General features: G+C 50.8%; 1 protein-coding gene across 1 annotated transcript in view; it reads left to right on the top strand.

Annotated features, from left to right (window-relative positions):
* Positions 1-14,439, top strand: part of ankfn1a (ankyrin repeat and fibronectin type III domain containing 1a) — a 132,957-nt gene extending 118,518 nt beyond the window's left edge. The window contains exons 23-27 of the mRNA XM_072456791.1: positions 125-291; positions 6,755-6,971; positions 8,362-8,557; positions 12,521-13,503; positions 14,129-14,439. Coding sequence (XP_072312892.1) covers positions 125-291; positions 6,755-6,971; positions 8,362-8,557; positions 12,521-13,503; positions 14,129-14,439 — 1,874 coding nt within the window. The remainder of the gene's footprint in view (positions 1-124; positions 292-6,754; positions 6,972-8,361; positions 8,558-12,520; positions 13,504-14,128) is intronic.
* The last annotated feature ends 9,996 nt before the right edge of the window (positions 14,440-24,435 follow it).

The following is a 24,435-nucleotide window of genomic DNA, read 5'->3' as shown; positions in this document are numbered from 1 at the left end:
AAGACTCACTTATTCACATGAGACTGGAGCAGGACGTGAGATGAGATGAAGGTCGTGCTGAAGGTCGTGCTGAAGGTCGTGCTGAAGGTCGTGCTAAACCCTTGTGTGTCTGTGTCCCGGTCAGTTCATCTGAGCTGTTACAAAGAGCGTCTGATCGGTCTGTACTGCCGTCTGTCGTCGCTGCTGGACCTGGACTCTCTGGTCACGCAGCAGAGTCTGAGAGAAGCCATCACAGACACTGAGGTGTCCACGGCCAAGCAGAGACACCAGAGCGTCCTCGACTACGTCCAGGTACAGACCGCGACTACAGACCGTCCTCGACTACAGACCGTCCTCGACTACAGACCGTCCTCAAGTACAGACAGTCCTCGACTCAAGACCGTCCTCGATTGCAAACCGTCCTCGACAACAGACCGTCCACGACTACAGACCGTCCTCGACTACGTCCAGATACAGACCGCGACTACAGACCGTCCTCGATTCCAAACCGTCCTCGACAACAGACTGTCCTCGACAACAGACCATCCTCGACTACAGACCGCTCTCGACTACAGACCGTCCTCGAGTACGGACCGTCCTCGACAACAGACCGTCCTCAACTACAGACCGTCCTCAACTACAGACCGCTCTCGACTACAGACCGTCCTCGACTATAGACCGTCCTCGACTGCAGACTGTCCTCGACAACAGACCATCCTCGACTACAGACCGCTCTCGACTACAGACCGTCCTCGAGTACGGACCGTCCTCGACAACAGACCGTCCTCAACTACAGACCGTCCACGACTACAGACCGTCCTCGACTACGTCCAGGTACAGACCTCGACTACAGACCGTCCTCGACTACAGACCGTCCTCGAGTACAGACCGTCCTCGACTACAGACCGTCCTTGATTACAGACCATCCACGACTACAGACCGTCCTCAACAACAGACCGTCCTCGACCACAGACCGTCCACGACCACAGACCGTCCTCGACTAGGTCCAGGTACAGACCGCGACTACAGACCGTCCTCGACTACAGACCGTCCTCGACTACAGACCGTCCTCAAGTACAGACCGTCCTCGACTACAGACCGTCCTCGACTACAGACCGTCCTCGACTACGGACCGTCCTCGAGTACAGACCGTCCTCGACTACAGACCGTCCTCGACTACAGACCGTCCTCAACTACAGACCGTCCACGACTACGTCCAGCTACAGACCTCGACTACAGACCGCTCTCGAGTATAGACCGTCCTCGAGTACAGACCGTCCTCGACTACAGACCGTCCTTGACTACTGACCGTCCACAACTACAGACCGTCCTCGACTACAGACCGTCCTCAAGTACAGACCGTCCTCGACTACAGACCGTCCTCGACTACAGACCGTCCTCAAGTACAGACCGTCCTCGACTACAGACCGTCCTCTACTACAGACCGTCCTCGAGTACAGACCGTCCTCGACTACAGACCGTCCTCGACTACAGACCGTCCTCGACTACAGACCGTCCTCGAGTACAGACCGTCCTCGACTACAGACCGTCCTCGACTACAGACCGTCCACGACTACGTCCAGGTACAGACCTCGACTACAGACCGCTCTCGAGTATAGACCGTCCTCGAGTACAGACCGTCCTCGACAACAGACCGTCCTCGACAACAGACCGTCCACGACTACAGCCCGTCCTCGACAACAGACCGTCCACGACAACAGACCGTCCTCGACTACAGACCGTCCTCGACTACAGACCGTCCTCGACTACAGACCGTCCTCAAGTACAGACCGTTCTCGACTACAGACCGTCCTCAAGTACAGACCGTCCTCGACTACAGACCGTCCTCGACTACAGACCGTCCTCAAGTACAGACCGTCCTCGACTACAGACCGCCCTCGACTACAGACCGTCCTCGACTACAGACCGTCCTCAAGTACAGACCGTCCTCGACTACAGACCGTCCTCGACTATAGACCGTCCTCGAGTACAGACCGTCCTCGACTACGGACCGTCCTCGACAACAGACCGTCCTCAACTACAGACCGTCCACGACTACAGACCGTCCTCGACTACGTCCAGGTACAGACCTCGACTACAGACCGTCCTCGACTACAGACCGTCCTCGAGTACAGACCGTCCTCGACTACAGACCGTCCTTGATTACAGACCATCCACGACTACAGACCGTCCTCAACAACAGACCGTCCTCGACCACAGACCGTCCACGACCAAAGACCGTCCTCGACTAGGTCCAGGTACAGACCGCGACTACAGACCGTCCTCGACTACAGACCGTCCTCGACTACAGACCGTCCTCAAGTACAGACCGTCCTCGACTACAGACCGTCCTCGACTACGGACCGTCCTCGAGTACAGACCGTCCTCGACTACAGACCGTCCTCGACTACAGACCGTCCTCAACTACAGACCGTCCACGACTACGTCCAGCTACAGACCTCGACTACAGACCGCTCTCGAGTATAGACCGTCCTCGAGTACAGACCGTCCTCGACTACAGACCGTCCTTGACTACTGACCGTCCACAACTACAGACCGTCCTCGACTACAGACCGTCCTCAAGTACAGACCGTCCTCGACTACAGACCGTCCTCAAGTACAGACCGTCCTCGACTACAGACCGTCCTCGACTACAGACCGTCCTCGAGTACAGACCGTCCTCGACTACAGACCGTCCTCGACTACAGACCGTCCTCGACTACAGACCGTCCTCGAGTACAGACCGTCCTCGACTACAGACCGTCCTCAACTACAGACCGTCCTCAACTACAGACCGTCCACGACTACGTCCAGGTACAGACCTCGACTACAGACCGCTCTCGAGTATAGACCGTCCTCGAGTACAGACCGTCCTCGACTACAGACCGTCCTTGACTACTGACCGTCCACAACTACAGACCGTCCACGACTACAGCCCGTCCTCGACAACAGACCGTCCTCGACAACAGACCGTCCACGACTACAGCCCGTCCTCGACAACAGACCGTCCACGACAACAGACCGTCCTCGACTACAGACCGTCCTCGACTACAGACCGTCCTCGACTACAGACCGTCCTCAAGTACAGACCGTCCTCGACTACAGACCGTCCTCAAGTACAGACCGTCCTCGACTACAGACCGTCCTCGACTACAGACCGTCCTCAAGTACAGACCGTCCTCGACTACAGACCGTCCTCGACTACAGACCGTCCTCGAGTACAGACCGTCCTCGACTACAGACCGTCCTCGACTATAGACCGTCCTCGAGTACAGACCGTCCTCGACTACAGACCGTCCTTGACTACTGACCGTCCACAACTACAGACCGTCCACGACTACAGCCCGTCCTCGACAACAGACCGTCCTCGACAACAGACCGCCCTCGACTACAGACCGTCCTCGACTACAGACCGTCCTCGACTACAGACCGTCCTCAAGTACAGACCGTCCTCGACTACAGACCGTCCTCGACTATAGACCGTCCTCGAGTACAGACCGTCCTCGACTACAGACCGTCCTCGACTACAGACCGCTCTCGACTACAGACCGTCCTCGAGTACGGACCGTCCTCGACAACAGACCGTCCTCAACTACAGACCGTCCACGACTACAGACCGTCCTCGACTACGTCCAGGTACAGACCTCGACTACAGACCGTCCTCGACTACAGACCGTCCTCGAGTACAGACCGTCCTCGACTACAGACCGTCCTTGATTACAGACCATCCACGACTACAGACCGTCCTCAACAACAGACCGTCCTCGACCACAGACCGTCCACGACCACAGACCGCCCTCGACTAGGTCCAGGTACAGACCGCGACTACAGACCGTCCTCGACTACAGACCGTCCTCGACTACAGACCGTCCTCAAGTACAGACCGTCCTCGACTACAGACCGTCCTCGACTACAGACCGTCCTCGACTACGGACCGTCCTCGAGTACAGACCGTCCTCGACTACAGACCGTCCTCGACTACAGACCGTCCTCAACTACAGACGGTCCACGACTACGTCCAGCTACAGACCTCGACTACAGACCGCTCTCGAGTATAGACCGTCCTCGAGTACAGACCGTCCTCGACTACAGACCGTCCTTGACTACTGACCGTCCACAACTACAGACCGTCCTCGACTACAGACCGTCCTCAAGTACAGACCGTCCTCGACTACAGACCGTCCTCGACTACAGACCGTCCTCAAGTACAGACCGTCCTCGACTACAGACCGTCCTCGACTACAGACCGTCCTCGAGTACAGACCGTCCTCGACTACAGACCGTCCTCGACTACAGACCGTCCTCGACTACAGACCGTCCTCGAGTACAGACCGTCCTCGACTACAGACCGTCCTCAACTACAGACCGTCCTCAACTACAGACCGTCCACGACTACGTCCAGGTACAGACCTCGACTACAGACCGCTCTCGAGTATAGACCGTCCTCGAGTACAGACCGTCCTCGACTACAGACCGTCCTTGACTACTGACCGTCCACAACTACAGACCGTCCACGACTACAGCCCGTCCTCGACAACAGACCGTCCTCGACAACAGACCGTCCACGACTACAGCCCGTCCTCGACAACAGACCGTCCACGACAACAGACCGTCCTCGACTACAGACCGTCCTCGACTACAGACCGTCCTCGACTACAGACCGTCCTCAAGTACAGACCGTCCTCGACTACAGACCGTCCTCAAGTACAGACCGTCCTCGACTACAGACCGTCCTCGACTACAGACCGTCCTCAAGTACAGACCGTCCTCGACTACAGACCGTCCTCGACTACAGACCGTCCTCGAGTACAGACCGTCCTCGACTACAGACCGTCCTCGACTATAGACCGTCCTCGAGTACAGACCGTCCTCGACTACAGACCGTCCTTGACTACTGACCGTCCACAACTACAGACCGTCCACGACTACAGCCCGTCCTCGACAACAGACCGTCCTCGACAACAGACCGTCCACGACTACAGCCCGTCCTCGACAACAGACCGTCCACGACCACAGACCGTCCTCGACAACAGACCGTCCACGACCACAGACCGTCCTCGACTACAGACCGTCCTCGACTACAGACCGTCCTCAAGTACAGACCGTCCTCGACTACAGACCGTCCTCGACTACAGACCGTCCTCGACTACGGACCGTCCTCGAGTACAGACCGTCCTCGACTACAGACCGTCCTCGACTACGTCCAGGTACAGACCTCGACTACAGACCGCTCTCGACTACAGACCGTCCTTGACTACAGCCCGTCCTCGACAACAGACCGTCCTCGACAACAGACCGTCCACGACAACAGACCGTCCACGACCACAGACCGTCCTCGACTACAGACTGTCCTCGACTACAGACCGTCCTCGACTACAGACCGTCCTCAAGTACAGACCGTCCTCGACTACAGACCGTCCTCGACTACAGACCGTCCTCGACTACAGACCGTCCTCGACTACAGACCGTCCACGACTACAGACCGTCCTCGACTACAGACCGTCCTCGACTACAGACCGTCCACGACTACAGCCCGTCCTCGACAACAGACCGTCCACGACCACAGACCGTCCTCGACTACAGACCGTCCTCGACTACAGACCGTCCTCGACTACAGACCGTCCTCAAGTACAGACCGTCCTCGACTACAGACCGTCCTCGACTACAGACCGTCCTCAACTACAGACCGTCCACGACTACAGACCGTCCTCGACTACAGACCGTCCTCGACAACAGACCGTCCTCGACAACAGACCGTCCACGACTACAGCCCGTCCTCGACAACAGACCGTCCACGACCACAGACCGTCCTCGACCACAGACCGTCCTCGACTACAGACCGTCCTCGACTACAGACCGTCCTCAAGTACAGACCGTCCTCGACTACAGACCGTCCTCGACCACAGACCGTCCTCGACTACAGACCGTCCTCGACTACAGACCGTCCTCGACAACAGACCGTCCACGACCACAGACCGTCCACGACTACAGACCGTCCTCGACTACAGACCGTCCTCGACTACAGACCGTCCTCAAGTACAGACCGTCCTCGACTACAGACCGTCCTCGACTACAGACCGTCCTCAAGTACAGACCGTCCTCGACTACAGACCGTCCTCGACTACAGACCGTCCTCAACTACAGACCGTCCACGACTACGTCCAGGTACAGACCTCGACTACAGACCGCTCTCGACTACAGACCGTCCTCGACTACAGCCCGTCCTCGACAACAGACCGTCCTCGACAACAGACCGTCCACGACTACAGCCCGTCCTCGACAACAGACCGTCCACGACCACAGACCGTCCACGACTACAGACCGTCCTCAAGTACAGACCGTCCTCGACTACAGACCGTCCTCGACTACAGACCGTCCTCGACTACAGACCGTCCACGACTACAGACCGTCCTCGACTACAGACCGTCCTCGACTACAGACCGTCCACGACTACAGACCGTCCTCGACTACAGACCGTCCTCGACTACAGACCGTCCTCGACTACAGACCGTCCACGACTACAGACCGTCCTCGACTACAGACCGTCCACGACTACAGACCGTCCACGACTACAGACCGTCCACGACTACAGACCGTCCACGACTACACCCAAGACTAAAACTGGACATAATATTATAACACATAATATCGTCTGAATATCATTATCGAGATATTCATTATTGTTGATCCCGCCCTGGTATTGAACCTAAATGTCGTTATTAAAAGGTGTTTCTCGTGCTCAAACCTGAACCTAAAGACGGTGTTGTCCTCGCAGCAGTTGGACGAGATGCGCAGAGACCTTCGCTGGCTCACAGACGCTCTGCAGTTCGCTCGGTACAAACAGCCCAGAGGAGGCGTTCCCTTGTTGGCCCTGATGCCCTCCCACACAGAGACACATCACACACAGAAGAACGACTCCACCTCCTCTACCATAGACTACCTCCCCACGCCCTCGCCGTCCCCCGAGCCCCGGAGGAGGACGGCCGGCAGCGGTGAGTCCCTCAACAAACCAGGGTTCAATTTGAGGGAAAAGCTGTTGGACATGAGGACAGCACTACAGAAGCGTGTAGGGACGTGTGGACATGAGGACATGAGGACATGAGGACAGCACTACAGAAGCGTGTAGGGACATGTGGACATGAGGACATGAGGACATGAGGACATCACTACAGAAGAGTGTAGGGACGTGTGGACATGAGGACAGCACTACAGAAGGGTGTAGGGACGTGTGGACATGAGGACAGCACTACAGAAGGGTGTAGGGACGTGTGGACATGAGGACAGCACTACAGAAGGGTACATTTAGTGTTCTAACATTTGTGTCTCTGTTTTAGTGTTCTAATCCTTGTGTCTCTGTCTGTTTTAGTGTCCTAACCCTTGTGTCTCTGTTTTAGTGTCCTAACCCTTGTGTCTCTGTTTTAGTGTCCTAACCCTTGTGTCTGTTTTAGTGTCCTAACCCTTGTGTCTCTGTTTTAGTGTCCTAACCCTTGTGTCTCTGTTTTAGTGTCCTAACCCTTGTGTCTGTTTTAGTGTCCTAACCCTTGTGTCTCTGTTTTAGTGTCCTAACCCTTGTGTCTCTGTCTCTGTTTTAGTGTCCTAACACTTGTGTCTCTCTCTGTTTTAGTGTCCTAACCCTTGTGTCTCTGTTTTAGTGTCCTAACCCTTGTGTCTCTGTTTTAGTGTCCTAACCCTTGTGTCTGTTTTAGTGTCCTAACCCTTGTGTCTCTGTTTTAGTGTCCTAACCCTTGTGTCTCTGTCTCTGTTTTAGTGTCCTAACCCTTGTGTCTCTGTTTTAGTGTTCTAACCCTTGTGTCTCTCTCTGTTTTAGTGTCCTAACCCTTGTGTCTCTCTCTGTTTTAGTGTCCTAACCCTTGTGTCTCTCTCTGTTTTAGTGTCCTAACCCTTGTGTCTCTCTCTGTTTTAGTGTCCTAACCCTTGTGTCTCTGTTTTAGTGTCCTAACCCTTGTGTCTCTGTCTCTGTTTTAGTGTCCTAACCCTTGTGTCTCTGTTTTAGTGTCCTAACCCTTGTGTCTGTTTTAGTGTCCTAACCCTTGTGTCTCTGTTTTAGTGTTCTAACCCTTGTGTCTCTCTCTGTTTTAGTGTCCTAACCCTTGTGTCTCTCTCTGTTTTAGTGTCCTAACCCTTGTGTCTCTCTCTGTTTTAGTGTCCTAACCCTTGTGTCTCTCTCTGTTTTAGTGTCCTAACCCTTGTGTCTCTCTCTGTTTTAGTGTCCTAACCCTTGTGTCTCTGTTTTAGTGTCCTAACCCTTGTGTCTCTGTCTCTGTTTTAGTGTCCTAACCCTTGTGTCTCTGTTTTAGTGTTCTAACCCTTGTGTCTCTCTCTGTTTTAGTGTCCTAACCCTTGTGTCTCTTCTGTCCTCAGACTCTCAGCTCTGCTCAGATGAAGACGGCTCCTCTGAGGTCTTTTTACCCACAGACAGTGACTACGACTCCTGCGACGCTTTGAGCCCCCGAGACTCGCTCTGCTCTCCCCCCTCCTCCCTCCAATCCCATCAGCCCCTGCACCCGGACCTGCCCCGGCTGCGGACACTAGGGGGCAGCGCGCCCGACGTCCTCAGGTAACTGCGCAGAAAAGACACTGCGCAGAAAAGACACTGCGCAGAAAAGACACTGCGCAGAAAAGACACTGCGCAGAAAAGACACTGCGCAGAAAAGACACTGCGCAGAGCCGTAACAGTCACAGTCATTCATTTGTGCTGGTGCCTGGTCACATTAGTATTTGGAGCCCGGAGTTTAGAGCTGAAAGCAGCGCTCTGATTGGCTGAGCTTTGGCAGGTTTCGCTTCGCCGTCTCAACGATGTGAACGCACCAGCACTGAGCATGTGCCAAGGCCTTTGTGCGAATGAGGCGTGGCCCAGATGAGCAGGTGGCCCAGATGAGCAGGTGGCCCAGATGAGGAGGTGGCCCAGATGAGGAGGTGGCCCAGATGAGCAGGTGGCCCAGATGAGGAGGTGGCCCAGATGAGGAGGTGGCCCAGATGAGGAGGTGGCCCAGATGAGCAGGTGGCCCAGATGAGGAGGTGGCCCAGATGAGCAGGTGGCCCAGATGAGGAGGTGGCCCAGATGAGCAGGTGGCCCAGATGAGGAGGTGGCCCAGATGAGCAGGTGGCCCAGATGAGGAGGTGGCCCAGATGAGCAGGTGGCCCAGATGAGGAGGTGGCCCAGATGAGCAGGTGGCCCAGATGAGCAGGTGGCCCAGATGAGGAGGTGGCCCAGATGAGCAGGTGGCCCAGATGAGGAGGTGGCCCAGATGAGCAGGTGGCCCAGATGAGGAGGTGGCCCAGATGAGGAGGTGGCCCAGATGAGCAGGTGGCCCAGATGAGGAGGTGGCCCAGATGAGGAGGTGGCCCAGATGAGCAGGTGGCCCAGATGAGGAGGTGGCCCAGATGAGGAGGTGGCCCAGATGAGGAGGTGGCCCAGATGAGCAGGTGGCCCAGATGAGGAGGTGGCCCAGATGAGCAGGTGGCCCAGATGAGGAGGTGGCCCAGATGAGCAGGTGGCCCAGATGAGGAGGTGGCCCAGATGAGCAGGTGGCCCAGATGAGGAGGTGGCCCAGATGAGCAGGTGGCCCAGATGAGGAGGTGGCCCAGATGAGCAGGTGGCCCAGATGAGCAGGTGGCCCAGATGAGGAGGTGGCCCAGATGAGCAGGTGGCCCAGATGAGGAGGTGGCCCAGATGAGCAGGTGGCCCAGATGAGGAGGTGGCCCAGATGAGCAGGTGGCCCAGATGAGGAGGTGGCCCAGATGAGCAGGTGGCCCAGATGAGGAGGTGGCCCAGATGAGCAGGTGGCCCAGATGAGGAGGTGGCCCAGATGAGGAGGTGGCCCAGATGAGCAGGTGGCCCAGATGAGGAGGTGGCCCAGATGAGGAGGTGGCCCAGATGAGCAGGTGGCCCAGATGAGGAGGTGGCCCAGATGAGGAGGTGGCCCAGATGAGGAGGTGGCCCAGATGAGCAGGTGGCCCAGATGAGGAGGTGGCCCAGATGAGCAGGTGGCCCAGATGAGGAGGTGGCCCAGATGAGCAGGTGGCCCAGATGAGGAGGTGGCCCAGATGAGCAGGTGGCCCAGATGAGGAGGTGGCCCAGATGAGCAGGTGGCCCAGATGAGGAGGTGGCCCAGATGAGGAGGTGGCCCAGATGAGGAGGTGGCCCAGATGAGCAGGTGGCCCAGATGAGGAGGTGGCCCAGATGAGCAGGTGGCCCAGATGAGGAGGTGGCCCAGATGAGCAGGTGGCCCAGATGAGGAGGTGGCCCAGATGAGCAGGTGGCCCAGATGAGGAGGTGGCCCAGATGAGCAGATGGCCCAGATGAGGAGGTGGCCCAGATGAGGAGGTGGCCCAGATGAGCAGGTGGCCCAGATGAGGAGGTGGCCCAGATGAGCAGGTGGCCCAGATGAGGAGGTGGCCCAGATGAGCAGGTGGCCCAGATGAGGAGGTGGCCCAGATGAGCAGGTGGCCCAGATGAGGAGGTGGCCCAGATGAGCAGGTGGCCCAGATGAGGAGGTGGCCCAGATGAGCAGGTGGCCCAGATGAGGAGGTGGCCCAGATGAGCAGGTGGCCCAGATGAGGAGGTGGCCCAGATGAGGAGGTGGCCCAGATGAGGAGGTGGCCCAGATGAGGAGGTGGCCCAGATGAGGAGGTGGCCCAGATGAGCAGGTGGCCCAGATGAGGAGGTGGCCCAGATGAGGAGGTGGCCCAGATGAGGAGGTGGCCCAGATGAGGAGGTGGCCCAGATGAGGAGGTGGCCCAGATGAGCAGGTGGCCCAGATGAGGAGGTGGCCCAGATGAGCAGGTGGCCCAGATGAGGAGGTGGCCCAGATGAGCAGGTGGCCCAGATGAGGAGGTGGCCCAGATGAGCAGGTGGCCCAGATGAGGAGGTGGCCCAGATGAGCAGGTGGCCCAGATGAGGAGGTGGCCCAGATGAGCAGGTGGCCCAGATGAGCAGGTGGCCCAGATGAGGAGGTGGCCCAGATGAGCAGGTGGCCCAGATGAGGAGGTGGCCCAGATGAGCAGGTGGCCCAGATGAGGAGGTGGCCCAGATGAGGAGGTGGCCCAGATGAGCAGGTGGCCCAGATGAGGAGGTGGCCCAGATGAGGAGGTGGCCCAGATGAGCAGGTGGCCCAGATGAGGAGGTGGCCCAGATGAGGAGGTGGCCCAGATGAGGAGGTGGCCCAGATGAGCAGGTGGCCCAGATGAGGAGGTGGCCCAGATGAGCAGGTGGCCCAGATGAGGAGGTGGCCCAGATGAGCAGGTGGCCCAGATGAGGAGGTGGCCCAGATGAGCAGGTGGCCCAGATGAGGAGGTGGCCCAGATGAGCAGGTGGCCCAGATGAGGAGGTGGCCCAGATGAGCAGGTGGCCCAGATGAGCAGGTGGCCCAGATGAGGAGGTGGCCCAGATGAGCAGGTGGCCCAGATGAGGAGGTGGCCCAGATGAGCAGGTGGCCCAGATGAGGAGGTGGCCCAGATGAGCAGGTGGCCCAGATGAGGAGGTGGCCCAGATGAGCAGGTGGCCCAGATGAGGAGGTGGCCCAGATGAGCAGGTGGCCCAGATGAGGAGGTGGCCCAGATGAGGAGGTGGCCCAGATGAGCAGGTGGCCCAGATGAGGAGGTGGCCCAGATGAGGAGGTGGCCCAGATGAGCAGGTGGCCCAGATGAGGAGGTGGCCCAGATGAGGAGGTGGCCCAGATGAGGAGGTGGCCCAGATGAGCAGGTGGCCCAGATGAGGAGGTGGCCCAGATGAGCAGGTGGCCCAGATGAGGAGGTGGCCCAGATGAGCAGGTGGCCCAGATGAGGAGGTGGCCCAGATGAGCAGGTGGCCCAGATGAGGAGGTGGCCCAGATGAGCAGGTGGCCCAGATGAGGAGGTGGCCCAGATGAGGAGGTGGCCCAGATGAGGAGGTGGCCCAGATGAGCAGGTGGCCCAGATGAGGAGGTGGCCCAGATGAGCAGGTGGCCCAGATGAGGAGGTGGCCCAGATGAGCAGGTGGCCCAGATGAGGAGGTGGCCCAGATGAGCAGGTGGCCCAGATGAGGAGGTGGCCCAGATGAGCAGATGGCCCAGATGAGGAGGTGGCCCAGATGAGGAGGTGGCCCAGATGAGCAGGTGGCCCAGATGAGGAGGTGGCCCAGATGAGCAGGTGGCCCAGATGAGGAGGTGGCCCAGATGAGCAGGTGGCCCAGATGAGGAGGTGGCCCAGATGAGCAGGTGGCCCAGATGAGGAGGTGGCCCAGATGAGCAGGTGGCCCAGATGAGGAGGTGGCCCAGATGAGCAGGTGGCCCAGATGAGGAGGTGGCCCAGATGAGCAGGTGGCCCAGATGAGGAGGTGGCCCAGATGAGGAGGTGGCCCAGATGAGGAGGTGGCCCAGATGAGGAGGTGGCCCAGATGAGGAGGTGGCCCAGATGAGCAGGTGGCCCAGATGAGGAGGTGGCCCAGATGAGGAGGTGGCCCAGATGAGGAGGTGGCCCAGATGAGGAGGTGGCCCAGATGAGGACTTGTCTGATGTCTTTGCATGTCTCTGTTTTGCAGGTACAGCGTTTGCGCCTCAGCTTCAGACCTCTCTCCCTCCTTTGTAAAATGCTCTAAACCAGATGCCCTGACGTTGGTCCCTTCGTCCAAAGACCTGTCTCCCAAAGAGCTCCTCCCTCTGCCCGTACCCCTGCCGTCGCCCCTGCCGTCGCCGCTCTCCCCCTCTGTGTCTGAGGTCACAAAAACACTGGAGCTGCTCTCTCTTTCTGACACGGTCCACAAACCCCTGACCACTCCGGCCCACAAACCCCTGACCACTCCGGCCCACAAACCCCTGACCACTCCGGCCCACAAACCCCTGACCACTCCGGCCCACAAACCCCTGACCACTCCGGCCCACAAACCCCTGACCACTCCGGCCCACAAATCCCTGACCACTCCGGCCCACAAATCCCTGAACTCTCCGGATGACAAACCCCTGAACACGCCGGCCCACAAACCCCTGACCACGCCGGCCCACAAACCCCTGAGCACGCCGGCCCACAAACCCCTGAACACTCCGGCCCACAAACCCCTGACCACTCCGGCCCACAAACCCCTGACCACTCCGGCCCACAAACCCCTGACCACTCCGGCCCACAAACCCCTGACCACTCCGGCCCACAAACCCCTGACCACTCCGGCCCACAAATCCCTGACCACTCCGGCCCACAAATCCCTGAACTCTCCGGATGACAAACCCCTGAACACGCCGGCCCACAAACCCCTGACCACGCCGGCCCACAAACCCCTGAGCACGCCGGCCCACAAACCCCTGAACACTCCGGCCCACAAACCCCTGACCACTCCGGCCCACAAACCCCTGAACTCTTTGGTTAAACCTCTGAACGCGCCGGCCAAGCGGAAGTTGCTGTCCCGCTCGCACAGGGGGCAGTACTTCAGCGGGCCGCAGCGCTGGATCCGGGCGCAGAGCGGAGAGAGTCCGAGCGGGACGTTATCGGACGGAGTCTACACCAAACAGGACTTCAGCGAGAAGGGCCCAGGTACGAGCCCCAGACGTGTGAGGGCTCCACTTCATCTCACACTTCTTCAGCCCCGCCTTCTTTAGTCCCACCTTCTTTAGTCCCGCCTTCTTTAGTCCCACCTTCTTTAGTCCCGCCTTCTTTAGTCCCGCCTTCTTTAGTCCCGCCTTCTTTAGTCCCACCTTCTTTAGTCCCGCCTTCTTTAGTCCCACCTTCTTTAGCCCCGCCTTCTTTAGTCCCACCTTCTTTAGCCCCGCCTTCTTTAGTCCCGCCTTCTTTAGTCCCACCTTCTTTAGTCCCACCTTCTTTAGCCCCGCCTTCTTTAGTCCCACCTTCTTTAGTCCCGCCTTCTTTAGTCCCACCTTCTTTAGTCCCACCTTCTTTAGTCCCGCCTTCTTTAGCCCCGCCTTCTTTAGTCCCACCTTCTTTAGTCCCGCCTTCTTTAGTCCCACCTTCTTTAGCCCCGCCTTCTTTAGTCCCACCTTCTTTAGTCCCACCTTCTTTAGCCCCGCCTTCTTTAGCCCCGCCTTCTTTAGCCCTGACTTTTTAGCCCTGCCTTCATTAGCTCCGCCTTCATTAGCCCCGCCTTCATTAGCCCTTTGTTCAAGCTCACTATAAAACATATTAACCTTCAGTTTGTTTCCAGGAGTGACCTACGTCAGCCACGCCTCCTGCGTCCTGGAGAAGAGGCGGCGTGAGCCACGCCCACACGTCCGACGCATCTTCACCGACAGCGCCTCAAGGACCTCCCCCTGCGACTCCGGGGAAAACTGTGACGTCGCCGCGGATACAGTCACAGAGGCCGGGGGGCGGGGCATCATGGGAGGCGGGGTCTCCGTGGTGGTGGGGGCGGAGTCAGAGGCGGACCGGGCGGGGCCAGGGGTCGCAGGGCAGGAAGTGGACTCTGACGACCAAACGAACGCTCAGGTGCACGAGATCCTCAGCAGCACGCTCTGATGCCCCGCAGCCTGGCCACGCCCACTTTGAAGGACAAAATAAACCTAGAGGGATTGCGGAGGCTGTAGTGACTGTGGCGGCCATCTTGTGACTGTAAGAGGAGACGTTCTGAAAGCTCTTAATTTACTTTTTATGGTCATTTTGAAATCCAAATTGTGAAGGGAATTCTGTCTTTGTCAAGACATGATTTCACTCAATACGGAAAAGAAAAGTAAAAGACATTTGCCATAAAAAGTGTTAAACTATTAGATCTTTAAAAGTGTTATGAGTTTCACAGTCATAACATGGCCGCTGGTCTGTTACGACTATTCTAGTTTTATTTATACATGTTGTTGACATTTTGCCAATAAAACGCACTCGGGAAAATGAGAGGAAATGACAGTGTCCAAGCTCCGCCCTCGGAACCAAAACTAGACCTTTGAGGGCGTGGCTTCAGGGCCGAGCGAGACCAGTGTTTTTAGACTTTTATTCACGGGACGGAGATGGCATCGCATCTAGCGCCATCTGCAGACGTGTTCGCACAGTCGTTCACGTCGCTAGCACGCGCGGTTAGCTAACCATGGCACACACACACACATATAAGCAGGACATGACGCAGAGGTTGTAGGTTCGGTGCCGTGTCCGTCCTGTTATTGAGCTGAAATGCTACTACACATTTTAAATATGTTTATATTTATTTAAGTTTATTTTATAGCTTTATATTTATCGGAGTGAAATCATAGAATGCTGATGCATGAAATGATTGAGAAAGACATTCCAAGTGTGGCTCAGTGATGCCCCCTGCTGCAGCGCTGCTGTCTCTGCACTCAAATATATGAGATACACAAAACTCTACGTTCGAGAGGAGGGTTACAGACCTAGTTTAGTCCTGGTTTAGACCTGGTTTAGTCCTGGTTTAGTCCTGGTTTAGTCCTGGTTTAGACCTGGTTTAGTCCTGGTTTAGTCCTGGTTTAGTTCTGGTTTAGACCTGGTTTAGTCCTGACCTCTCACGGCGTCTCAATCCGAGGTCACACTCACAGTTGCTCTTCGACTTCGACTGTTACAAACTCAATGCAACGTCAACTTTTTGCACATGTTTTTGTTCCAGAGCCGGACGTGAACATCGAGTCCAGCACGTTCCACGTGTTTAGCGTGTTCCACGTGTTTAGCGTGTTCCACGTGTTTAGCGTGTTCCACGTGTTTAGCGTGTTCCACGTGTTTAGCGTGTTCCACGTGTTTAGCGTGTTCCACGTGTCCTTTTCCTCATGAACATAGAGTTTGACCACTTGACTGTCGGACACGAGGCTCTGACACTGACTACATGACCTATGTTGTGGTCAGTGTTTTATCTCTTTATTTCATGTTTGGCTCGTCACGTGATCCGTCATGTGATCAAACGTCATAAAAAACCTTTGTTTATATTTGTACAAACTCTGAACTTTCTGGAATATTTTTGTAAAAACGACTCTTTTGTGGCACGTTTTTTCTGTTTATTTGTTTGTTTGTGTTCAAGCTTCCTGCACTTTCCCACCGCGTCCAATCAGATTGCAGCACACACCTGACACTGTGCTGTGATTGGACGGTAATGTCACATGATCAGAATAAAGTCTGTCTCATTGTGCACGAAACTCAGTCTGGACCAATCATTATGTCTGACAACGAGAGGAGAGCTGTGATTGGACCAGACCAGAGAGGAGAGCTGTGATTGGACCAGACCAGAGAGGAGAGCTGTGATTGGACCAGACCAGAGAGGAGAGCTGTGATTGGACCAGACCAGAGAGGAGAGCTGTGATTGGACCAGACCAGAGAGGAGAGCTGTGATTGGACCAGACCAGAGAGGAGAGCTGTGATTGGACCAGAGACAGACAGGCAGTTTTTTTACTCACACGAGGAGAGTATGCTGGAGGTCTCAGTCACAGGACGTCGCAAACATCTTTGAGCTCTCTCTGCATCTCTCCTCAGTTTCATTGGTTCAGAGTTTAGCAGTCCAGGGTCAAAAGGTCACAAAACACTCCACATGAGGTTAATGGTCCCAAGATAAACACACACAATGTTAGTTTTCACAAGTCCTTCTTTAGACATTAACATCGGCTTCTTATCTTGGCGAGGTTTAAACAGCAAATATCTTCTGCCTAAACTTGATTTAATGTATAAACAGATGGATCTGCTCTGACCATCTTTTACTGCAAAGAATAATACAAAAACACTTATATGAAGTTATACTTTCATGGTTTTATATTGATACAAATGATAAGACCTATGCTTTATTCACCTTTTATTCCATAATTTCCCTCCTGTTTATCATTTGATCGATCCTGTGGACACCACTTCTTTTGATGTTCAATGTCACATTCATTAGCACTTACACTCAGAGGGTGCTTTGTTGTCCGTCATTTACAGGGCATTCTCTTCTTCACTGTTACTGTAATGTCCTGTATTTGGGAAAAATCTTTTCCTAAATCATCAACTAATTTCTTCAGGTTTTCCTTCAATGGCCGTTATCACTAAACGATTACAAAAGATCTCACACATGGAATACAACAGCAGCCACGGTCACCAAAATGGCGGTGAAAATAGCCAAGGAAGTGAGCAAAGATATCCCGAAAGCTTTATATCTCCTGAACATGTCTGCCCAGCCATCCACATGCTTATCTCCACTCCAGATTGTTCCTTCATACGCTCCGCCAAAGTCCGTAGACAATGCAGCGTTTTGGTCAGGGTCCCGTCAGGGGCTGTGTTATTAGGGATTAACGTTCAACATTCAATACTCCCCCGCGTGCATGTCCACTGTCACACGCGTCTGGTAGGCCATCATGGATGTGGCCAACTGCTGTGCTGCTGCAAACCCGACATGAGTCTCGTTTACCAATACCTATAATATATATCATATAATGATATATTGAATATAGTTGATAGCAATTCTGCTATTACTGGGCTAATTCTTTAATTATCTCACATCTGATTTTAGTGGCTATTATCTTTGACACGGTCTCCAATTAGTTGTAAGCCTTATTTTATACTTCATTCACTACCTTTAGTCTCTCTCTTCTCATAATTTGTTCTCTTCCTCCTTTGTGAGATAAGTCTGCAGCCTTTTCTGTGCTGTCCACCTCAAGGATTTACGACACATTCCTAAAGAAAGGGTTTTAGGAGCGGCACCGGTCTGGCCCGTCTGTTGGTTGTTCATTTTTTTTTTATTTCTTTTTTTTTTTACTGATACCCAATTATCCCATAGCAGATCTAAATTGTTTCTCTTTTTGATTTATATGGGTTGTTTGATTTGCAATCAACCAAGAGAAGTTCCTATGTTGTGAATTCCATTGTCTCTTTGCACAATTAAACCATGATTCTGTCCATTGAAGTTCTTTACAACTAAAAGTCAGAAAAAGAAAAAAAAAAGTAATCTCATTAAAAAAAATCACAAGCCTGAAATTTCAGATTTCCTTTGAATTACATTTTGACATTTGAACAACAGGTAAACATTTAACCGCATATATAATTTTCTAGAATTGCTTTAAATTGATTAAAACAATGATGGAAAAATGAATAATAATATTTATATGTATATATATATGTAAATATTATTATTAGTAATAATAATATATATATACATATATAAATATTATATATATATATATATATATATATATATATATATATAATATTAGTCCCTTTAATATAATTAGATTTATCATTTATATCAGGGGTCCACAACCTTTTTTGCACTGCGTAGCAGTTGCAGAATGCTGGCCCAGGTGACGTGTCCTCCAAAATCCTCGTCTGCTCCTCACTTGGCCTTTTCCCCTTTGCAAAAATGCTCTTTAAGACTTGTTTTTATCTAATTTTTGCTGTCCTGTGGTTCTACTTTTGGGCAGCGCGTTTGATGCGACGCATCTGCGATGACGTATCATGTATAATGCACGTATCAGAAATTTTATCACGCAGGACAAGAGCAGAGATATAATATACTTGCCATTATATTTAATGGATTTTATTGGCAATTTCCTATAAGGCTTTTCATGATATATCCACAGACGAGCTCATTAGCGTGTCTTGAGGAACAGGCCAAAGTTACGTCGGAGAAGATGCTGTCACTGATACATTATTTCAAGTTTTTGTGCGGCTCGGTAGCGTTGCGGACCGGTACCGGTCCCCGGCCCGGTGGTTGGGGACCCCTGATTTATATCATTCAGGTCCCGATTAACTTTCTTACTTTTCTTTATTATTAAAGAATTGCTTACACATCTTCTATTAACTTCTCTTCCAACTTAATTTACCACATTTTATATGATATAAACACACTCTGTAACTAAGAATTGATATAAATTATATAGATTCTTAATTACAAAGTGAGGTTGGAATTCAAGGATAATGACTCATGAACCGTAGTGTGTTTCCTACGTGGCGAGGCTTTTGGGTCAAACCTATTGTCTGATCCGGCCAAGTACTGAGGACTCTATCCCAGAAATACAGAACGTTTTAGACTCCTAATTCCTTCCACCTAAAGCCTTAATGAGTTGATCTCTTAATTTACTTTACACCAGACGACAACTTTGTGTTAACACTGTTTGATTTCCATTCATTCTGCTGCTTCATAAGACTTCACTCCAATCACACTTCAATTCACACATAAACAACTGGCACTGTTTCAATATTTAGTCGTATCTCCCTCATTGTCACTTGAACCTGGTTTGGTCTTGGTTTAGACCTGGTTTAGTCCTGGTTTAGTCCTGGTTTAGACCTGGTTTAGACCTGGTTTAGTCCTGGTTTAGACCTGGTTTAGACCTGGTTTAGTCCTGGTTTAGTCCTGGTTTAGTCCTGGTTTAGACCTGGTTTAGACCTGGTTTAGACCTGGTTTAGTCCTGGTTTAGACCTGGTTTAGACCTGGTTTAGACCTGGTTTAGACCTGGTTTAGTCCTGGTTTAGACCTGGTTTAGACCTGGTTTGGTCCTGGTTCAGAGACTTGGTGAATACTCTTAATTTGCTTGCGTTTAATCAAATAAAGTAAAATGTCTCATAAAAAGTCATTTATTCACAGAAGATGAAAAAGTGTAGCCACATCTGCCCTGGAGGCAGAATACAGAGCACAAAACCGGTTCTGATTTAAGCCCATTTATCAGTTTAGTATTTTCTTTTATTCGTTTATGTTGAACTTTAACTCCAAAAACTTCTGATTCTGAACATTTAAATCTTTTACACTTGATGCTCTCCACAGTTTTCTTTCTGGAGAGTTCTTTCTCACGTTTGTTCACAACGTTCTAGAATCAGAAGAAACGCCTCGAACTCACACAAAGTTTTACTTGACATGTTCTTCCAGACGTTATGGCTCTGCTGGTCCTGTGTTTGCTGCTGTCTGGACACCTGCAGGCACTCTCTGATCACCTGAAGGACCCCTCTGACCACCTGAAGGACCCCTCTGACCACCTGAAGGACCCCTCTGAGCACTGTGATGTAAAAATGTCATGTCTTTGCCTGATGCCATAGAACTTAGGTCAACATATGTGTAACATCCGGGTCACACTTCTTATGGCTCTGCAGACGTCCCTGTGTAAACAGACTGAAGCTGCGGATCCAAGGACGTCTCACATGAGGTAGAACATTGAGTGTGTTTTTCTGCAATATGTTTAGACTGGTTTTGTGCACATGTGGCACCTGTTATGCCTTAATAAGCTGAACTCAATGTTTGCTCTGGTCAGATCAGGAGAGACGGAAAGACAAATGTCAGGGAGAGCTTTTTTGGCTGTGCACGGCTAAAATAAAGAACCACTTTTGAACAAGAAAACTTGGTTATATTTTGCCTCATTTTCTCTGTCATTTGTTATAGAATAGTTTGGTGTCAGAAGTGGGATCCTTCGTCCGATGACTCGTCTTCGCGGGCCGTGACCGGTGTTTGGCCACCTGAAACCATAACAAGATTTCAGCCTCATTCCTCATCATTTGGGAGAGAGGACCGTCTCATTGGCCTGAGAAGACAGCGTCGGCGCTAGGATCCGAGCAAAGAGAAAAGTTGTGGTGAGTTGTCTTGTTTCAAATGTGTAGACTAGGGTTTTTTATGTATGTGAACTGTTCATTAACAGACAGACTATTCTGACTAGTCCGGTACCCATTTTTATTGACATTTTAAACACTAAAGGACGTGTCTGGGACTATTGTTGAGGTAGTACCCTGCACTTTAAATTTTAGTCTAAAAATAGCACCTTCAAATTTATTCAAATTGAAAGGTCTTTCTTTAGAGACATTCTTTACAATCCTAAAACTACTATTTAGACACAATTGCATTTGAACATTTAACTAATTTTGCTGGACACAATAGCCCATTGTGCTGGTGTCCAAACGCAGCCGCATGACAGGTGCCTGGGGACAGGGTCAGAACACACTGGGGACAGGGTCAGTAGTAGTAGTAGTAGTAGTAGTAGTAGTAGTAGTAGTAGTAGTAGTAGTAGTAGTAGTAGTAGTAGTATCAGTAGTAGTAGTAGTAGTAGTAGTATCAGTAGTAGTAGTAGTAGTAGTAGTAGTAGTAGTAGTAGTAGTAGTATCAGTAGTAGTAGTAGTAGTAGTAGTAGTAGTGGTAGTAGTAGTAGTAGTAGTATCAGTAGTAGTATCAGTAGTAGTAGTAGTATCGGTAGTAGTAGTAGTAGTAGTAGTAGTAGTAGTAGTAGTAGTAGTAGTAGTATCAGTAGTAGTAGTAGTAGTAGTAGTAGTAGTGGTAGTAGTAACGGTAGTAGTAGTAGTAGTAGTAGTAGTAGTAGTAGTAGTAGTAGTAGTAGTAGTAGTAGTAGTAGTAGTGGTAGTAGTAGTAGTAGTAGTATCAGTAGTAGTATCAGTAGTAGTAGTAGTATCGGTAGTAGTAGTAGTAGTAGTAGTAGTAGTAGTAGTAGTAGTAGTAGTAGTATCAGTAGTAGTAGTAGTAGTAGTAGTAGTAGTATCAGTAGTAGTAGTAGTAGTAGTAGTAGTAGTGGTAGTAGTAGTAGTAGTAGTAGTAGTAGTAGTATCAGTTGTAGTAGTAGTATCAGTAGTAGTAGTAGTAGTAGTAGTAGTAGTAGTAGTAGTAGTAGTAGTAGTAGTAGTATCAGTAGTAGTAGTAGTAGTAGTAGTATCAGTAGTAGTAGTATCAGTAGTAGTAGTAGTAGTAGTAGTAGTAGTAGTATCAGTAGTAGTAGTAGTAGTAGTAGTAGTAGTAGTAGTAGTAGTAGTAGTAGTAGTATCAGTAGTAGTAGTAGTAGTAGTAGTATCAGTAGTAGTATCAGTAGTAGTAGTAGTATCGGTAGTAGTAGTAGTAGTAGTAGTAGTAGCTGTAGTAGTATCAGTAGTAGTATCAGTAGTAGTATCAGTAGTAGTAGTAGTATCAGTAGTAGTAGTAGTATCGGTAGTAGTAGTAGTAGTAGTAGTAGTATCAGTAGTAGTATCAGTAGTAGTATCAGTAGTAGTATCAGTAGTAGTAGTAGTAGTAGTATCAGTTGTAGTAGTAGTATCAGTAGTAGTAGTATCGGTAGTAGTAGTATCGGTAGTAGTAGTAGTAGTAGTAGTAGTAGTAGTAGTAGTAGTAGTAGTAGTAGTAGTAGTATCAGTAGTAGTAGTATCACTAGTAGTAGAAGTATCGTTAGTAGTAGTAGTAGTATCGGTAGTAGTATCAGTAGTAGTAGTAGTAGTATCAGTAGTAGTAGTAGTAGTAGTAGTATCAGTAGTAGTAGTAGTAGTAGTAGTAGTATCAGTAGTAGTAGTAGTAGTAGTAGTAGTAGTAGTAGTAGTAGTAGTAGTAGTAGTAGTAGTAGTATCAGTAGTAGTAGTAGAAGTATCGGTAGTAGTAGTAGTAGTAGTAGTAGTAGTAGTAGTAGTAGTAGTAGTAGTAGTAGTAGTAGTATCAGTAGTAGTAGTAGTAGTATCAGTAGTAGTAGTAGTAGTAGTAGTAGTAGTAGTAGTATCAGTAGTAGTAGTAGTAGTAGTAGTAGTAGTAGTAGTATCAGTAGTAGTAGTAGTAGTATCAGTAGTAGTAGTAGTAGTAGTAGTAGTAGTAGTAGTATCAGTAGTAGTAGTAGTAGTAGTAGTAGTAGTAGTAGTATCAGTAGTAGTAGTAGTAGTAGTAGTAGTACTGTAGCTAGGCTAACAAACTGTAGCTAGGCTAACAAACTGTCACAGTGCAGTAGAGCCCTCAATCCCAGCTACACTTAGCTCTGATGATTTCCTCCTATTTTTTAATAATAAAATAAAAACAATCAGAGATAAATTAGATGAAATTACCCCCGCTATTAGCCCTGAACTAGCCCAAGCTGTAAATCTAACGTCCCATATAAATCCACCTGTAAACCTAGAAAGGTTCACAGCTGTTGATCAAGCAGAGATAACTTCAGCCATTATGTCCTCTAAAAGCTCAACTTGTGTCCTAGACCCCATTCCAAGCTCCTCAAAGACATTCTTCCCCTAATTATAGACCCTATTCTTAATATAATAAATACTTCACTCGAAAGTGGCTATGTTCCACAGTCCTTCAAACATGCAGTCATTAAACCTCTTCTGAAAAAGCCTAATCTAGATCCCGACCTATTGGTAAACTACAGACCTATTTCAAATCTTCCCTTTGTCTCTAAAATCCTTGAAAAAGTTGTAGTAAAACAGCTTTGTCGCCACCTGCAGGACAATAACTTATTTGAAGTTTTCCAGTCAGGGTTCAGAGCCCACCACAGCACTGAAACTGCACTAGTTAAAGTCACAAATGATTTGTTATTAGCCGCTGACGATGGACTGGTCTCAATCCTGGTTCTGTTGGACCTCAGCGCAGCGTTTGACACCATCGACCACAACATTCTACTGCAGAGGTTAGAATGTGATGTAGGTGTTGGAGGAACAGCCCTCAGCTGGTTTAAATCCTATCTATCTGATAGGTTCCAATTTGTTAATGTAAACCAGAGCTCCTCACCAAGCTCTAAAGTAATTTACGGTGTGCCACAGGGTTCGGTACTCGGTCCAATTCTGTTTACTCTTTATATGCTGCCATTAGGCAACATTATCAGGTCACATGGCATTAACTTCCACTGCTATGCAGACGACACTCAGCTGTATTTATCAATGAAACCTGATCAGAGCGATTAAGTAGACAGACTTAGTACTTGTGTGAAGGAGATAGAAACCTGGATGACACTAAACTACCTGCTTCTTAACCCTGAAAAAACCGAGGTCATTGTGCTTGGCCCTAAGCATCTACGAGACGCTCTATCTGAGCAGATAGTCACACTGGACAATGTCAGTGTAGCCTCCAGTTCTACTGTAAGAAACCTTGGAGTCTTATTTGACCAGGAGCTCTCATTTAAAGCTCATATAAATCAAGCTTGTAAAACAGCCTATTTCCATTTGCGCAACAAGAGCCAAAATCAGAAGAATCCTGCCTAAAAGTGATGCCGAAAAACTTATCCATGCATTTGTAACGACTAGATTAGACTACTGTAACTCCCTGCTTGCAGCGTGTCCTAAAAGCTCCATAAAAAGCTTTCAACTGGTTCAAAATGCAGCAGCAAGATTACTAACAGGAACAAAAAGAAGAGAGCACATTACGCCGGTGCTGGAGTCTCTTCACTGGCTCCCCGTCGAGTCCAGAATCAAATTCAAAATTCTACTCTTGACCTACAAAGCCATAAATGACATGGCCCCATCCTACCTCAAAGATGCTATAGAACCATATCATCCAAACAGAGCTCTTCGCTCTCAGAATGCTGGCCTTCTGGTGGTGCCAAGAGTCTCTAAAAGTACTGTAGGAGGTAGAGCGTTTAGCTACCAAGCTCCTGTGTTATGGAATCAGCTCCCGACCCATGTTAAATCTGCTGACACAGTCTCTTCATTTAAGTCCAGGCTTAAAACGTTCCTCTTCGAAATCGCTTATGGTCAGAGTAGTTAGGAACAGAAAGATAAACCCACAGCTTCAGCTACGCTGCCCTAGGAGTAACTGTGCTGGGGGAAGTATGACAGCTTGAGCACTATCCTCTTCTTCTTCTGACTACTTATGCTATCAAACAATATTTATTTTTT

This window comes from Eucyclogobius newberryi, unplaced genomic scaffold (genome assembly GCF_026437365.1).
Source record: "Eucyclogobius newberryi isolate DKJ021-1_F unplaced genomic scaffold, fEucNew1.0.hap1 SCAF_20, whole genome shotgun sequence".
NCBI classification, from domain to species: domain Eukaryota; kingdom Metazoa; phylum Chordata; class Actinopteri; order Gobiiformes; family Gobiidae; genus Eucyclogobius; species Eucyclogobius newberryi.
Note: the sequence above shows the minus strand (reverse complement) of the source record. Positions and strands in the feature narration are given on the sequence as shown.